This window comes from Haliotis rubra, unplaced genomic scaffold (assembly GCF_003918875.1).
Source record: "Haliotis rubra isolate DU_JTF1 unplaced genomic scaffold, ASM391887v1 Scf6, whole genome shotgun sequence".
Taxonomy (NCBI): Eukaryota; Metazoa; Mollusca; class Gastropoda; order Lepetellida; family Haliotidae; genus Haliotis; species Haliotis rubra.
The window spans coordinates 1,832,650-1,850,997 of NW_025767301.1; the positions used below are offsets into that span (position 1 = coordinate 1,832,650).

General features: G+C 42.9%; 1 protein-coding gene across 1 annotated transcript; it reads right to left on the reverse strand.

Moving 5' to 3' along the window:
• Window positions 1–1,299: 1,299 nt before the first annotated feature.
• LOC124255391 (protein amnionless-like) lies at window positions 1,300–17,154 on the reverse strand. Its single transcript, XM_046689299.1, has 13 exons — window positions 17,018–17,154; window positions 14,807–14,967; window positions 14,008–14,101; window positions 10,722–10,942; window positions 10,027–10,188; window positions 9,462–9,558; window positions 9,183–9,265; window positions 7,588–7,717; window positions 6,507–6,605; window positions 5,768–5,870; window positions 4,698–4,863; window positions 2,979–3,086; window positions 1,300–2,395 (listed from the first exon to the last, which is right to left on the reverse strand). The coding sequence occupies exons 1-13, from the start codon at window positions 17,058–17,060 to the stop codon at window positions 2,315–2,317; spliced, it is 1,548 nt and encodes a 515-aa protein (XP_046545255.1). The 5' UTR covers window positions 17,061–17,154; the 3' UTR covers window positions 1,300–2,314.
• Window positions 17,155–18,348: the final 1,194 nt, after the last annotated feature.

Below are 18,348 nucleotides of genomic sequence, written 5' to 3' on the forward strand. Positions count from 1 at the left end.
ATCGCATGATCATCAATCGATAGCCAAAGCTTCGACAGCAACATTAGCACGTGACCTTATAACGTCATTGGTGAAAGCATTCCGTTTTGGAGCACGTTTGTACCTTTAGCATGATTGGACTGTTCCAAGTGTTTCTCCTTGAAACTACTGAGTCCAGGGAGTCCTCACGCATGGGCATTCGTGGCGCAGTTGCCCTGGCGCGACACGAACATTATGGCCCTTGCTAATTCATGTATGTTGTGGTTGTGGAGATAGAGTCCAAGGCACTGTTTTTCCGGGGACAATAATGCTGTCACGACGGCCCTACACAGGATAGTGGTTTAACATTACTCGGTTAACGATAAGGTCGACGTTTGAATCTCAGAAGCTGATGAGGCTGATGAGGGCCACTGGTCTAAGGACAACACCCAGACTGATCGCGTGTCTCACGTAACTGGCAAACGTGTTTAACAGGGTTTGCCTACCTTTCAGTTGACGAAAACGTAATACTGTCTAAAATTGCCTTATCTTCACTCATCCAAATCCAATTTGCTGAAGGTATGATAGCTTGCAAACAGGAATTCAACAATGGGTGCTACGACATAGACGAACGGAAGTAGTTCGAGGAACCTGCATGTTATTTAAAGTGTTGTATCTTACGTTTGCGCTTAGTCTACCATATGTATTACTGTTGGTGGCTCGCATGGCAAGTTACTTCCTGGTGCGGATCCAGGATTTGGGAGACGTGGGGTCCACATTATCGTCATAAATCATGAAGTCTAAAGGTTAGAAGTTTTTTGTTGTTTATTTTTTCTGGTTTGTTTATTTGTTTTTTTTGGTGTGTTTTTTGTTTTGTTTTGTTTCTTTGTTTGTTTGTTCTTGGGTTTTTTTTGTTTTGGGTGGGGTGGGGTGGATTGAAATATGCAACTGTTCACCCAGCAGTGAATGGACACCCGGAAGGAGATAGTATTGTGGGTAAAATGCTTGCATGTCTTTGAGACAGGCTCCCTTTGAGGTTTGTCCCATCTATCTACAATCAGTAGGTTGGTATGGCGACACCAACAAACAGCTGATGTAATGGACAGAAAGCCGTCAGGTTGACCCCGCTGCACAAGAGAACACGCAGCTCTTGACTTACATTTAGTCTCATATTTTACAGAAAAATGTATTTTAAATTTATATTAATAAAGTATATTAAATAGGTGTATTTTAGTAGACACAGTTCGTTTAAATAATAAGCAGAGAAATATCATTGCCGATGTGAAAACAAAGTGTTTCGATGCGATGTGTAAACATGTGATATGAACATGAACGAACACACTGATTGAATAGTTTATTGTCTTTCAAATTCTTCTTTCGTTCAGAGTCATTCAGAAACATTTTTCATGTGGGTATTTGGATAGTAGAGCTACTACGTTGGATGACATTTACACAAAGCACAGCCAGCTTTGCAAAACTGCCAATTGCAATTCTTCATCATGGTACGATAATCAACAATATTCACATAGTCTCGGAATTGCCAAAGTCCTTTTAATCCTTCCAGATACTTAAAATTATGCTAAACTGGGAGGTAACTTAATCGATGTCGACAGAATTATCTGATCACTATTACAGTCCGAAAAGTCCTTAATTAAAAACACCCATCTCTTCCTTAAGGTCTATCTGTACAATGTGACACAGCAGTAAAACATACCTTGAGAAGATGGATTATGTAGAGAGTGTAACTGAATGAATATAAGGCTCCGCGGCTTCATCAATATTCCATCAATATCACTGCGGAATGGGGTGTACACATGTCTGGAATTGAAGCCGGATGAACGAGGGCTTTAACCACTAAGCTACCGCCCCATTTCAGTTGAAGAGGCATTTCACTAAGTTTTCAGACTTCATGTAGGTATTGGACAGATACTGGATTCTGATTCTAATGTATCCATTTTACCATTCTGTTCTTAACGAAGCTGGATATTTTACGCTTCTGTGGGTTGACATTGCCTCTTTGTTTACTTCAACTGGAGTTTGTTGTAAATATTCGAATCTGGACCAGACAATCCTGTGATCGATATTGTGGTGAACGATTAACGCTGTTGGGGAATGTGGAAACACTATCACTTGAAAAAGCAGACGTGACAACCCGATCCATAGGGTCGTCATGCGATCAACATATACACGTACTCCTTTCCGTCCCCATGTCAAGAATCACCAGGCATACCATTAGTTACATTTGTCAGCCAAATGATTATAATTTATGTGTATTATTTCGCTTGGAATCACAGTTACATCAGTACAATCTGAATTAATTTTGATGTAATGAAAGTAATTAGAGGAAATATTTAGATTATATGTTGCTGTCAGAACCATGCTCTTCTTTGCTCTGTTTTCCTGACGATTTGTTTCCCTTTCCGACGAATGTTCCATCCTGAAAACGAATTTAGAAAATGTTAAAAGTCGTCAATATAAACCAGATTTGAAGGAGATAAACAGAAAAGGAACAGTATAATTCATTTACAGCAAAAGAATGTCTACAGCTAAACCGCTTTAGTCCGTACGCTTTCCGACGCTTGTACTTCATTCGGCTCACCACATTGACAGATGCCACATTGGACTGACTGAGTTTGGTTTTACGCCGCTTTTAGCAATATTCCAGCAACATCACGGCGGGGGACACCAGAAATGGGCTTCACACATTGTACCCATGTGGGGATTCGAACCCGGGTCTTCGGCGTGACGAGCCAACGCTTTAACCACTAGGCTACCCCATCGCCCCGCCACATTGGAACTCATTCACCAGTTTCAACAGTTTACGTCACTGTCACATTAGACAATCAAGCCTGGGGGTAGTAATGAAACTAACATTTGACATATTCGAATGTGTACGTGCGGTCGGGTATACAAAATGTAGCCTACTACTTTATATGGCTAAAATCAACATATTTTGTACATGTTCTCACCAAAATTAGAGCGACTGTCAAACGGAGCGGCGTCAAGAATTATATGCATACCTGCGTGACGGAAGCGTAAAGGGGGTTGTTGAAGCCATCATCAGTTGTGTCGAAGGTTGGTTGGATCTCCGCCGGCATCATCTCCATGGGCCGAACGTCACCGACCACCTGGAACAACGACCGTTAGCGGTTAGGGTTTCGTCAATGCTGGGAGGCGCAGACTAAGGTACACGTATCAACGGTCGCGATTTAGAAACAATTGGAATCACCTATGTCGACCACAGCCCAGGGTAACAACACTAAGAATTATCTCTGTAACTTGTCTCCCTTTGAATAACACAAGAACCAACAGTTTCACAAGCACATGGACATCCACTTATCTCACCGCTCATGTGAAACCATAAGACCCGCCTATCTCACAGATCATGTAAAACCCTGAGATCAACTGGTTATCTCACCGCACTTGTGAAACCCCGAGACCCACCTATCTCACTGATCATGATAAACCCCGAGACCCACTATCTCACTGATCATGTAAACCCCGAGACCCACTATTTCACTGATCATGTAAACCCCGAGACTCACTATCTCACTGATCATGTAAACCCCGAGACCCACTATCTCACTGATCATGTATACCCCGAGACCCACCTATCTCACTGATCATATAAACCCCGAGACCCACTATCTCACTGATCATGTATACCCCGAGACCCACTATCTCACTGATCATGTAAACCCCGAGACCCACTATCTCACTGATCATGTAAACCCCGAGACCCACTATCTCACTGATCATGTAAACCCCGAGACCCACTATCTCACTGATCATGTAAACCCCGAGACCTACTATCTCACTGGTCATGTAAACCCCGAGACCCCACACTATCATGTATCACTGATCTCACTGATCATGTAAACCCCGAGACCCACTATCTCACTGATCATGTAAACCCCGAGACCCACTATCTCACTGATCATGTAAACCCTGAGACCCACTATCTCACTGATCATGTAAACCCCAAGACCCACTATCTCACTGATCATGTAAACCCCGAGACCCACTATCTCACTGATCATGTAAACCCCGAGACCCACTATCTCACTGATCATGTAAACCCCGAGACCCACTATCTCACTGATCATGTAAAACCCCCGAGACCCACCCTATCTCACTGATCATGTAAACCCCGAGACCCACTATCTCACTGATCATGTAAACCCGAGACCCACTATCTCACTGATCATGTAAACCCTAAACCCTGAGACCCACTATCTCACCGATCATGTAAACCCCGAGACCCACTATCTCACTGATCATGTAAACCCCGAGACCCACTATCTCACTGATCATGTAAACCCCGAGACCCACTATCTCACTGATCACGTAAACCCCGAGACCAACTATCTCACTGATCATGTAAACCCCGAGACCCACTATATATCTCACCGATCATGTAAACCCCGAGACCCACTATATATCTCACCGATCATGTAAACCCCGAGACCCACTATCTCACTGGTCATGTAAACCGCGAGACCCACAACAACTGAGAAACAAGAACCACTCATCCCAACCGCCGCAAAAGATAAAAAAACGAGACCCACCTCTCTCACCGCACTTGTGAAAGCCCAAGACCCACCTATCACACCTTCCACACTTGAGAAACCACGAAATCCAGCTACCTCGCCCATCGCACGTGATAAAAACAGCCCATCACCAAACTGAAACGGAATTTGCACCATAGAGATAATCTCTGTCTACTATCAGGTACCTACCACGCCCCCAATATCTCCATAAAGCGGGTTCCCAAAGCCAGGGTCGGTCATTTCGATCTCGTAGCGGGGTCTGCTGACGTCACCCGGCACGCGCCGGCCACGTGGCAAGGAGCGTCTCACTCTGCTAGGGATGTCCATCACATCGTCCAGCATGTTGCTGGACTTCCTGAAAGCAATATTAGGTCAAGCATCAGTGTATGAATATTGTTTTACGCAACAGACAGCAATAATTTGTCCAGTCACACCAGAGCAGTTCGTATACAATCGAGATCAAGCTGGAACCCAGTGAGTGAGTGAGTTGGGCTTTACCCCACTTTTAGCAAGATTCCAGCAATTTCATGGCGGGGGCCACCAGAAATGGGTTTCACACATTCTCCCCATGTGGGGAGTCGAACCCAGGCCTTCGGTGTGACGAGCAAACGCTTTAACCACTAGGCTACCCCACGGCCAAAGACTCGTGAAGAACAGGGTTAAAACTGGTCTTCAGCAACTAATGCTGCTTGTCGTAAGAGACGACTAAAGACATCGGATGATCAGGCTCGCTGACTTGGTTGACACATGTTGTAGTATCGCAATTGCGTAGATAGATGCTCATGCTGTTGATCAGTGGATTGTCTGGTCCAGACTCGATTATTTACAGACCGCCGCCATAAAGCTGGAATATTACTGAGTTAAACACCAAATCATACACAGCAATTACTATCACCACCGGATGCTCGTTTAGTGGGCCTTTGTGTTTGTTTCCGCATCCCAATGAAATCAAAATGTCCGAAAGGACCGGAAAGTTATCCCTTTGAAAATGTTCTCAAATGAGAAACTAATACCATCATCGATCGATACCCAAAGCTTCGAAAAGCAATATCAATACGTGACCTATTGACGTCATTGGTGAATTCCCTTTTTGCGCACGACACCAGTGTCAAAGTTACTTAACACGCCGTTAAATAGGCCTAGGTCGATAATGTCATCCTCTTTGGGGGTTTAGGCAGCACTTGGGATAAGCTCTCGATGACTGGCAGAATTCCTCTTTAACTAAACAACACTGAGATAACAAGAAGCATTCATCTTACCCGGTCCTCTTCCTGATGAACAGCAGCCCAAACAACGCGAGCACTAACACCACAATGAGCGCTATGATTATTCCTGCTATCGAACCTCCTCCAAGTTGTCCACCTGGCAACACAATACAAGCCCATAATGAGTCTCGTACCAACCTCCAAGCACGACCAATACGTGGAATCTAGACGTGGAATCTAGACCCTAATTTATCATGGAACTACAACCATCAATTTCACAAATGTACAACATATATGCTGGAATTTTGGCTATCAATATTTTAAATTGTCTTGACAATTATTTTTTTTAAATACATCGTCTTTCTCATCTGTATGGTCAGTTTCAGAAGGAACTGCGGGAAGACGTGTAGAATTACAATGTACTTTGGTTGAGAATATAACTGATTAATTGTCACCTGTTTATGTGGCACAAAATGGTTTACAGTGGTTATGCCTATTTCGAGTGCGAAGGTTGCTTCATCGATGTAAGTTTTGGGGGAAAAACAAGAGACAAAAATATACTATAAAATAGTTATACAGAGTTACTTCCTGAATATATTTTAAGACAAAATACAGAACTACAAAACGCAAACTGCGTTATGATATTCTTCAATGAGGTGATTTATGATCAAGCAGGCGAATTGGCTAACATGAGAAGTTTCTTTTTCATATTTATATGGGAAAATGGGTAAAGATACATATTTGGGAGCATTGTCTGTATCCGTCGAGCTAACTACGTTCTCGTGATCATTACCTGTATGAGCATTCGGCCCGGAAGTGGGTTGAATCGCCCCCGAGGATTCCATCAGTTGGATGCCATCCAGGCGGTACTTGTGGCCCCCTGTCCGGGCATCTGGGGATAGTGAGTTTACCTTATGTTCTACCGTATTCTAAGACATTTAACACTTTGGTGATACCCACGAGCACCCGTAATGATGCTGTCAAACACAATCAGTGGTAATCTAGGGTAAATGTGAGTAAGAGGGATTATTCGTTTCTTGTGAAAACAATATTATACGTGGGGACACTCTTTTACCGGTTACGGTAATCCATTAATTAATTAATCTATTGGAAATGTGGCTTTACCGGCTACAGCCATGTAACTGAAATGTGGCCTTCCCGGCAATAGTCATGTTTTGAAATGTGGCTTTCCCGGCCTGTCACCGTTCAAACCCCGACCTTGTCGCAAGACTTCCGGTGGCACATGTGCAGGTCAAGGTCGTACCCCAAGGGCGTAAACGCTATAAACTTCATGTACACCTGAGAAAGGCAACTGTCCAACGCGAATCACAGTGCCTTCATTGACTTAGACACCCGTGTATCCTACAGGCAGTAGATATATAGTCTATACGGGAAGTGAGATATATGCTGGTTCAGAAATTTATATTTTATTCCGCTCTGTGATCTACTTTCTCCTTCTCATAGGGGTGATTTTGATACTGTGGGGCTTAGAATTGTTATGATAACGTACTAATAATGTAAGCCTGATACTCTAGCCGACATAAGAGGTCATGATCTGGCTGGCGACATCAATTTATAGTAGCCCAGTTATATATATATTAATTCCATGAAAAAAGGGAGCTGCAGTTACAAGGAGCGACAAACTTATATCTCTCAAAGTACACGAGAGACGTTACAAGACTTCCGGTGGCACAAGGTCAAGGACATGCACTAAAGGGGTAAATACTATAGCCTTCCATCACAGTTCCCTGGCAGAGACCATGTTCCACAAAACGATCGTTGTACAACAAGTATAAGTCCAATACTTTAACATATGCTAACCACGGTCGTTGTGCTACGATCGATTTAAGAAATGGTCCCGTTGGCAGACCTACCTGCATCCATGTCCGACTTAACGGCGTCTGCAACTGGGATGCTTATGTCTCCATTATCACCAGTGAGAACTGCCTGGATGAAGCCCATCCCCGTCTTCGACACGATCAGCTTCACCGTGGCGTTATCATTCTGTAATATACAATTACTGGATTATGTCCCAAATCATCACAGAGTCAAAGCAAAGCTAAAAGATTCCTTTTCTTGTGAAACAACAACTTGGAAAGGGTTATTGAAAAAAATATATATAACATCGTATATTGATTATAAACACTAACGATACGAGGAAAATGTTCCATACAATTTACATAACTGTGCCAACCTCAAAAGCAGTTATAACATTTCATTGTTTTATCTTGGGAAAATCATAGTGCCTAATGACAAAAACCCTGTATATCTATCGTCCGGCCCTTATCTGAAGCTCTCGATCCTAGTCCTTTTTTCGTTTCAAGTCACACAATAGCTTTTAGGTATGTATTCCTCTAGACTAAATATATTTTTTTAACTAAAGTCTGATTGCAGTGAAAACGTACCGATGAATTTCACTTTCAAATAAAGGGAAATTAGAAGTGCGAATTATTTTTTTTTCATGATTTTACTTTGCCAATTAAACATTAACAATCTCAGAATTTTATTCAACTTAGGATAAAAGTTGTTTAACAAACGATCATAGTTTCAATAGCACATTTAATGAAACACCGAGAACAAGTAGGGTTGGTCTAAGTTAACGCTCATCACGTACTGCACGTGCATTTGTATCACTGTTCCAATATCTGCGGTTACTCCCTTGTAATACAAACCATTAATAGCGATTTGAATCTATGATCGTCTGTAAAACAACTTTTATCCTAAGTTGAATAAAATTCTGAAATTTAAATGTTTAATTAGCAAGGTAAAATTATGAGGATTCGCAATCATAATTTCACTTTATTTGATTTACTTTTTTGTTTAAAGTGAAATTCATCGGTACGTTTTCACTGCAAACAGACTATATAACTTATATAGATGCAACATGCTGTTTTAGAAAAAAAGCAAACCATAAAATCAATCCGGCCAACCCTACCCTTTCTCGAGAGGGGCTAAAATAGGAAACCCACCTATATCTTTATCGCCTAGTAAATGTCCTAATGATCGACTACATGTGAAGTGGCTGGTCTCGATCAATGCCGAGTATATATGAACCCTGGCGTATTACAGAGACAACTCCAGTCTCATTTAGTGTAGATTATCCCTGAAGATCCGGGTTAAAGTTGGTCGTCAGCAACCCATGCTTATCGTAAGAGGCGACTAACGGGATGGGGTGGTCAAGCTTGCTGACTTCGTTTACACATGTCATCATATCCCAGTTGCGTAGATCGATGCTCGTGATGTTGATCACTGGATTGTCTGTTCCAGACTCGAATACTGACAGACCGCCGCCATATAGCTGGAATGTTGCTGAGTGCGGCGTTAAACAACAAGCTAACAAATGCCATGAGTTGATACTGACGCTCTCCGTACCAGCCTGGTTGGACTCAGGCCTGAACAGAAACACGAGAACCTGATCCATGTGTTAATCTTCATTAGCATACGAGTACCTGCTCCATTAGAAACCTACCCGTGCAGATATGAACTGTTGTAAGATGGTCTTGAAATTCGAAATACTGAATCCAGTTCCTGCCGTCCCATTGAACAAGGCGCCTTCAAATAAAATGATGTTATCAGATTTTTAACGGTGAATGATATCAAAATAATATACAAGCAGCGTATTTACAATGAAAATGATTGAAACAGCATTACAGATCTTGAGGCTACTCCTAACATGATATGTGCAATACCATGTGTTTTCTAATATTGACAGGTTGTACTGAACGGAGCTTTGCCAGAACTAACTCACCACAAACATCGCAACAGGAGCCCATAGGTCGGAATGGGATCTGACACTGAGCTCGCGGGCATTTCGGTGTAAACACGGAGCATATCTTCTTGAAAATCTGAAAAGTAACAAGAAATCATTTGTGAAACGAAAAGAGGCACCTGTTGGCATTGTCTTCGTACGGCTAGATACACCTATAGGCATTGTCTCCCTAAGCCTCACACACATTGTCGCCTCATGGGAAGACACATCTGGTGCCTAATGACAAGACATGCCAACCTGCATGTCCATTATTCACATGACAATAAGCACTTACTGCTGTACCACCCACACGACAGGGCAGACTAACTGCATTTGTCTACGTATGACAAGACACGCCCATTATCATGTGACAATAAGCACTTACTGCTGTGACAAGATACCCCTATGGCCATTCACCTGTACGTCTCAAACAGACTTTACGTATTTCTTTCCCTGTGGATTTCAATCAGCCTGAAAATCAAAGGTTAACGCCCCTTCCCCGAGAGGGGATAACTCTCTCAACTCCCTTTCCCCGAGAGGTTCACCACTAGGTATCTTATCTCACCTCTCCTTGGTCGTTGCCGCACGTGCATCCTGTGGGGTCGTTACATTTCTGCCTGGAGACGGTGACGCTGGATCGCGTGACACCTGTGCCTTTGGGTGGCGGGAAGATTCGCTGTCCGTCGGGAGACTGTATGTAGTTGGTGAACGTCGTGGTGGTATACGACTGCAAGACGATGCAGGAACAAGCAGATAAGACTTGTGTGATTACAGGTATTTTGACACTAAGGTGACACACGTTTTCCTGAGTTTCACATGGGCCGCTAGCCCTGAAGTTTCGGAACGTCATATTAAAAAGTCTTTCCAGAAACAAAACGACTCGATCTAAGTCGTACATTGCGTGCGTGCATGCGTGAGCGCGCAGACCATAGTTCTTTTAAAAGTACTACCCCAAGTTCAACTTTCCTTATGGATATATTACGTATAGCCCATTTAGATTATTCCTCGTCGAGGTATTGCTGCTATACTGCTAAAACGGTGTAAACCTCATTGCACAATGCATTCATGACCTGACAATTTCTGTGGACACCCAAAAGAGTTAAAGAAGATCTATACATTTGAATTTCGCACCGATTCTGACTATTTTACTAAATGTTTCGCCTTGGCTTTCACCAAAACAAACCAAGACCAAACCAAGTTGATATAACCATAATACTGTCAAGGTGTGTTAACCCAAATAAAACAAAGAAAAATGCACACCCTGCCAGACAATTTCAGCGACTTGACGTTGATATCGAGGCCAGTGTCGAGGTCGACGTAGAAAGCCTCGTCCCGAGGGAAGACGGCGTTGTCCGTGGCGCAAGGCACCCTCTCCGAGTCCAGCAGTGGCATTGAGCTGCAGGGTCCATTCTCCGTGTCTGTAGGGCACCAGTTGTCCGGGTTGACCCACTTGTTGGGTGCAGATACTAGGTATTCCACATCTGATAGAAACAACGTGATGATAGTCAGCAATATGTACATGATACATGCAAATATACCAGGGCTGTGTTCCACAAAGAGATATTAATGTTAATATCATGGCAAGTCTATAACAGTGAGTCATGTTTACGCCGCTTTTTGCCATATTCCAGCAATATCACGGCGGGGGACACCAGAAATGGGCTTCACACATTGTACCCGTGTGGGGAATCGAACCCAGGTCTTCAGCGGACGCTTTAACCATTATGCCACCCCACCGCCCCTTTATTACAAGTATGGTAGTTTCGATAGACTAAATGCTAAGTAAGCTTTGAGAAAGAGGACCAAGGGTTCTCTTCCACTAATAAATCCGCACTCCGACTGTATTTAATTTACGTTGTAGTATGAGAGGTTTGGTTGATCTAAGGCTAATGATGCCATGGCTCGGTTCCACAAATCGGCTCAACGACTATGTTACTGTAGTTAGTCTTTCTTAAGGCTTGGGAGTAGCTATGATCGCTTTGTGCAAATGGGTCCTGGGTCAGTTCGGTTGAGCGGTTTCCGAGCTACTGTCGTAAATCTATGGTACGTGTTGTTTAACGCAGTTATTCCATCTATGTGGCGGCGGTGTGTAAATAATCGAGTCTAGACCAGACAATCTAGTGATCAACATAATGATCATCGATCTGCGCTATTGGGATTCGATGACATGTGTCAACCAAGTCAGCGAGCCTGACCACCCGGCCCCGTTAGTCGCCCCCTACGACAAGCATGTGTTACTGAAGATCAATTCTAACCCGGATCCTATGGAACAGTATCGTCGTAGTTTAAATATGGTTTTGTCGAACAGGGTTCAGGTTAGGTTTTAAAAAAAAGTCACCATAAGCATTTTATTAAAATCGGTGACCTGATTCCGTCTTCAGAGGCTTGCATTCCCGTTGTTAGTTTTGATATTTTTCTCGCACACGATATAAGAGATTGACACTCTTACACTGTCACGATCCGAGAAAATCCGGGTTAGAACCGGTCTTCGGCAACCCATGTCTGCTCGTTCCAAGAGACGACAAACGGGATCGGGTGGTCACTGACACGGTAGATGCACGTCATCGTTTCCCAACAGCTTAGTTTGATGCTTATGCCAATCACTGGCCCGACTCGTCCATTTACAGACCGCCGTCATATAGCTGGAAGATTGCTGTGGGCGGCGTTAATCAACACACACTGAAACCGATCCTTTAGGTGTAGATCATATTGTGCTTTATAAACCAGTGCCCGCTTTCGGTCGCGGAAAGACGCCTTCACACAGTGGTAAACAATAGTGTGCACGTTCACTGATCTTAAAGTATGTAAATAACTAATAAAGTTATCGATATACATAACCACGTGTACATGAAAGTCACGCCATATGTGGGCGTTAGTGAGGTAGGATTTAAGCAGATGAAATACCTCGTCATTCAATACATGTGGTGGAAGGTAATGCGTTGTAGGTAGGTATATATTAGCTGACACTGCGTGGCTCCATAGTATACATAAGGAGCACGGGTCAAACTCCATGCAACTCTAGCCTGTTTGTCTGTACAGCGAGGCCCTTATCCATTATATTATTGGCAGTCTCTCTGGCACGAGAACACCCAAAATACACCCTGAGTCATGTTTGCTCTAAATGAAATATATTACAAAAGCAGTCTCTCTGGCATGAGAATCCACTCAGCCACAGCTCCCACACACATTGTCTCTGACATGAGAATCCACTCAGCCACAGCTCCACACACATTGTCTCTGACATGAGAATCCACTCAGCCACAGCTCCACACACATTGTCTCTGACATGAGAATCCACTCAGCCACAGCTCCACACACATTGTCTCACATTGTCTCACTCAGCCACAGCTCCACACACTGTCTCTGACATGAGAATCCACTCAGCCACAGCTCCACACACTGTCTCTGACATGAGAATCCACTCAGCCACAGCTCCACACACACTGTCTCTCATGAGAATCCACTCAGCCACAGCTCCACACACATTGTCTCTGACATGAGAATCCACTCAGGCACAGCTCCACACACACTGTCTCTGACATGAGAATCCACTCAGCCACAGCTCACACACACTGTCTCTGACATGAGAATCCACTCAGGCACAGCTCCACACACACTGTCTCTGACATGAGAATCCACTCAGGCACAGAATCCACTCCACACACATTGTCTCTGACATGAGAATCCACTCAGCCACAGCTCCACACACACATTGTCTCACAGAATTCACTCAGCCACAGCTCACACACATTGTCTCTGACATGAGAATCCACTCAGGCACAGCTCCACACACATTGTCTCTGACATGAGAATCCACTCACTCAGCCACAGCTCCACACACACATGGTCTCTGACATGAGAATTCACTCAGCCACAGCTCCACACACACATATGTCACTCAGCCACAGCTCCACACACATGAGAATCTCACTCAGCCACAGCTCCACACATTGTCTCTGACATGAGGAATTCACTCAGCCACAGCTCCACACACATGGTCTCTGACATGAGAATTCACTCAGCCACAGCTCCACACACATTGTCTCTGACATGAGAATTCACTCAGCCACAGCTCCACACACATTGTCTCTGACATGAGAATTCACTCAGCCACAGCTCCACACACATGGTCTCTGACATGAGAATTCACTCAGCCACAGCTCCACACACATTGTCTCTGAGAATTCACTCAGCCACAGCTCCACACACTGTCTCTGACATGAGGGAATTCACTGAGAAGCTCACACTCAGCCACAGCCACACACACACTGTCTCTGATATGAGAATTCACTCAGCCACAGCTCCACACACACTGTCTCTGATATGAGAATTCACTCAGCCACAGCTCCACACACAGAGAATTCACTCAGCCACAGCTCCACACACATTGTCTCTGATAGGAGAATTCACTCAGCCACAGCTCCACACACATTGTCTCTGATATGAGAATCCACTCAGGCACAGCTCCACACACACTGTCTCAAGATTCCCACATATTCTATCTGGCATGAGAATCCACTCCGTCTCACACATTACTTGCACCCACCTCCGTCAAATGGTGGACAATTCGGGTCTGCAGCGTTCGTAAAGGCAAGGATGGAATTTTTCCCGAAAATGATCTCACCATTATCTGGAAGAGTCTGAAAATACGATATTACATGCACATATATTTGGCATACAAGATATTTTGCTTAAAGCAATCATGCAGATCTAACCTATCTGTGAAACATTGATCTTAAAAATGATGGCTTCATGTGCCAAATTCACAGACAGATGGCGAGTCTCTACTCCACGGCAGATCGTCATATTCTTGTCAGACATGTACAATCTCATGGTTTGTATGACGTCATGCCAAAATATCGTCATAAAGTGAGTGAGTGAGTTTAGTTTTACGCTGCACCCAGCAATAGTCCAGCTATATGGCGGCGGTCTGTAAATAATCGAGTCTAGACCAGACAATCCAGTAATCTTTCGTTATAAAGGGGTGCCGACAGTTATATTTCGGTTCAAACGATTTACTCTCCCGTATACATACTTGACTATCCAGGTATTCCATTTGCAGGGTTGGGACAGGCTCCAGGCGCGTAGCTAGCCAATTTTTTCGTGTAAGTCCGATAGGTTGCAAAGCTTTACATACAGATAGTATTGAGGGCTTGCACAACCTTTTTAGCAACAATGTGTAAGCCCGCTCTTTTTTTATGTTAGCTACGCCCCTGACAGCAGTATCAATTGCTGTAATTATTTCGTTACTTCAGTCATGCTATAGTACGATTAAAAGGCTTCAAATATGCAGTTGGCATAAATATTATTTTATGTTTTTTTAGTTAAATGTTCTTCATACTCACCAGTTCTTTCAGCGTTGTATTTGTCTGTACATACACCACAGGACTACCATCGGGGATCAGCACCACGTCATTTCCGCACGGTGCGCGCCCAGCGTTCCAGTTGTTTGGGCTATTGAAGTTGGTGCTTCGTAGCCATCTTTTATACACACCCAAGGCTGGCACTGGGTGAAAGAAAAAGAAACCAAGCTGATCTCCCTTATCACGCATATAAAGGGACTGACAGTAAAAATATTAATATTAGAGGATTGTGCAGGGGACGGTACGAATAACGCCATCGTTCGACAACAAAAGGGGGGCGGTGGTTAAAGCGTTCGCTCGTCACGCCGAACACCCGGGTTCGATTCCCCACATTCTGGTGTCCCCTGCCGTGATATTGCTGAAATATTGCTAGAAGCGGCTTAAAACTAAACTCACTCACTCGATATCTAAATAAAGATAACAGTATAAAGCTTTGCCGTTCAGTTTGGACTAGGAATGTCCCTGAGGTTCTCAATACAGATATACGTATAAAACTGCATTGCCCAGTTTGGGCGATATGTGAAATTCAATATATTCCGTGTTTATTACTATATAGATAAATCGTTCAGTTTGTACCACAAGTGGAAATATATAGCCGGGGCTTATTAATAAAGATATCAATATAGAGGCACATTCTTCAGTTTGGTACGATATGTGAAATTCAGTATATCCTGCATTTAAATATATCAATATGCAGATTTAATGAAATTCAATATGAATTTATTGGTTATTGGTAATTTTTCATCATGTGTGAATATGTGCAGATAGATAGATAGATAGATAGATAGATAGATAGATAAATACATACATACATACATACATACATACATACATACATACACACACACACACACACATACACACACACACACACACACACACACACACACACACACACACATACATACATACATACATACTATAGATAGATTTCACCACGCATGTTCATCGTTCAGTTAGGATCGTTCAGAGAAGTTCAGTTTATCAGGATTTCTCTTTTAATCTACTACTTTCAAGTTTACATGGTACTGTTAGAGGACGATCGATGATGGTCGAGATTTCGAGAATATTTATCAACATGAACACGTAGGTAGTAATTAAGACCATTGAAAATGCCGATTAAATTGAAGGATTAAATTTAAAGGAGTTAATGAGAACATTTACGATGTATTTTAGACCATTAACTCTAGATGAGCGGTACGATGTATTTTAGACCATTAACTCTAGATGAGCGGTACGATGTATTTTAGACCATTAACTCTAGATGAGCGGTACGATGTATTTTAGACCATTAACTCTGGATGAGCGGTACGATGTATTTTAGACCATTAACTCTAGATGAGCGGTACGATGTATTTTAGACCATTAACTCTAGATGAGCGGTACGATGTATTTTAGACCATTAACTCTAGATGAGCGGTACGATGTATTTTAGACCATTAACTCTAGATGAGCGGTACGATGTATTTTAGACCATTAACTCTAGATGAGCGGTACGATGTATTTTAGACCATTAACTCTAGATGAGCGGTACGATGTATTTTAGACCATTAACTCTAGATGAGCGGTACGATGTATTTTAGACCATTAACTCTAGATGAGCGGTACGATGTATTTTAGACCATTAACTCTAGATGAGCGGTACTTCTGAATCAAAAGGTTCCACGAGCTGCATCAGCTTTATTTCTGGGTAGTGTAAGCTGAGCGTTCGGCCAGTTGGCTTAAGCAATACATGGCTATAACACACCACGTACAGCAAGAATAACAAATATACCAATATAGCAATCGAGAGATGATAGGATGTGATTGTATAATAGAAAAGAATATCTTTAAAAATTGATTTGGATTGACAACTACACAAATATTTCCCAATAAAATGTAAGAATCTACGTATTGGTCATTTCTAGTTTTTGACTTTTGTAAAATTAATGTCGCACTTAACGATATTCCAGGGGTTTGACGACAGCCTCTTAATATTCGTATCTGGACCACACAATCCTGTGATTCATTCTGTTAAAAATCTATCAGCATCGTCGGGCGACACAGGTTAGCGAGCTTGACCACCGTCCATTTTGTCCAGCAGGGCCTCTATGAGACATACAATTTTGTACACTTATATAGCGTTTGGTCCTGTTGCCAAAGATTTCTAGTGACTGTTTTTAAGAAAAACATAAAACAATAATCGTAAAATACCTGTCAATTGTAGAAGCAGAAAAGCCACCAACACAGTCTCCATCTTGACCTGCTGATCTCTGTGACTGACAGATGTCTATTGCACTCTTAGAGGGGGGCGTATACTGGAGCTGATAAGGCTCATCCTGGTGACGGCATCTCTGGGTGAAATGCGATACATGTCTATATCACTTGTATATATACACGCGAGTTAGGGACGCATGCCGACACATGATCTGAGCTTAAGCGATACTTGGCTATAACACACCACACACACGCGAGAGTCGGGGATATATTCTGCCATATGATCCGAGATCATGTGATAGGGAGACAATCACAACAGTGTAGTTAAACATAGCAGTATTGCACGGGGTGAAATTGCTTCTACAGTGATATGGTTTGGTTTAGTTGTTTAACGCCGCATGCAGCAATATTCCAGCTATATGGCGACGATCTGTAAATGATCGAGTCTAGGCCAGACAATCCAGTGATCAACAGCACCCGTTAGACGCCTCTTACGACAAGCATGTATGGAATCCGAGAAGGGACATTGTCGCTATGTCGCATTGTCGCCCTCTCAAAAACAAATAAAATGAGGCAAAATAAACCAAAACGCGACACGCGACAACGCGACATTTCGGTCATTTGTCGCATTGTCGCGATGTTGCGTGTCGCGTTTTGAATAATATTTTTCTATTCCTCCAAAGGGCGACACGCGACATAGCGACAATTTTCAAGGTCAAACTTTGTCGCGTTGTCGCGTGTCGCCCTATCTAAGATATGTAAAAAGAAGCCTAAAAATTGACTAAAACGCGGCAATGCGACAAATGGGCGAAATGTCGCGTTGTCGCGTTTTGGTTAATTTTGCCTCATTCTGCTTGTATTTGATAGGGCGACAACGCGACAATGTCCCTTCCAGGATTCCATAAGCATGGGTTGCTGAAGACCAATTCTTACCCGGATCTCCACGGGTCTCCACAGTGAAGCAAGACAGTGACATTTTATTGATGAACAAAATGAATCCCATTGTTGCTAGTTCACGTGGAGCAATCTCTATTTGATTGATATAATCGAAGTAAAATGGAAATCATACAACTTCGTGGACAACAACTTCTGATTGTAGTATTTAGGGAGATTTTGATGTAGACTCCTGTATCGCTATCAAGCTGGTATTGCCATTTGTATGTACGGTGTTTGTTATCTACACCATTCAAAATGAAACCCATTTGTTTATTTTGAAATGTTCTAATTTGAACATTTATCTGTGTATACCTCAATTAATTTGACTGATACGATGATGAAATTTGGCATGGTGATAGTCGCTGGAAGAGAAGACATAATGGCAATACTGA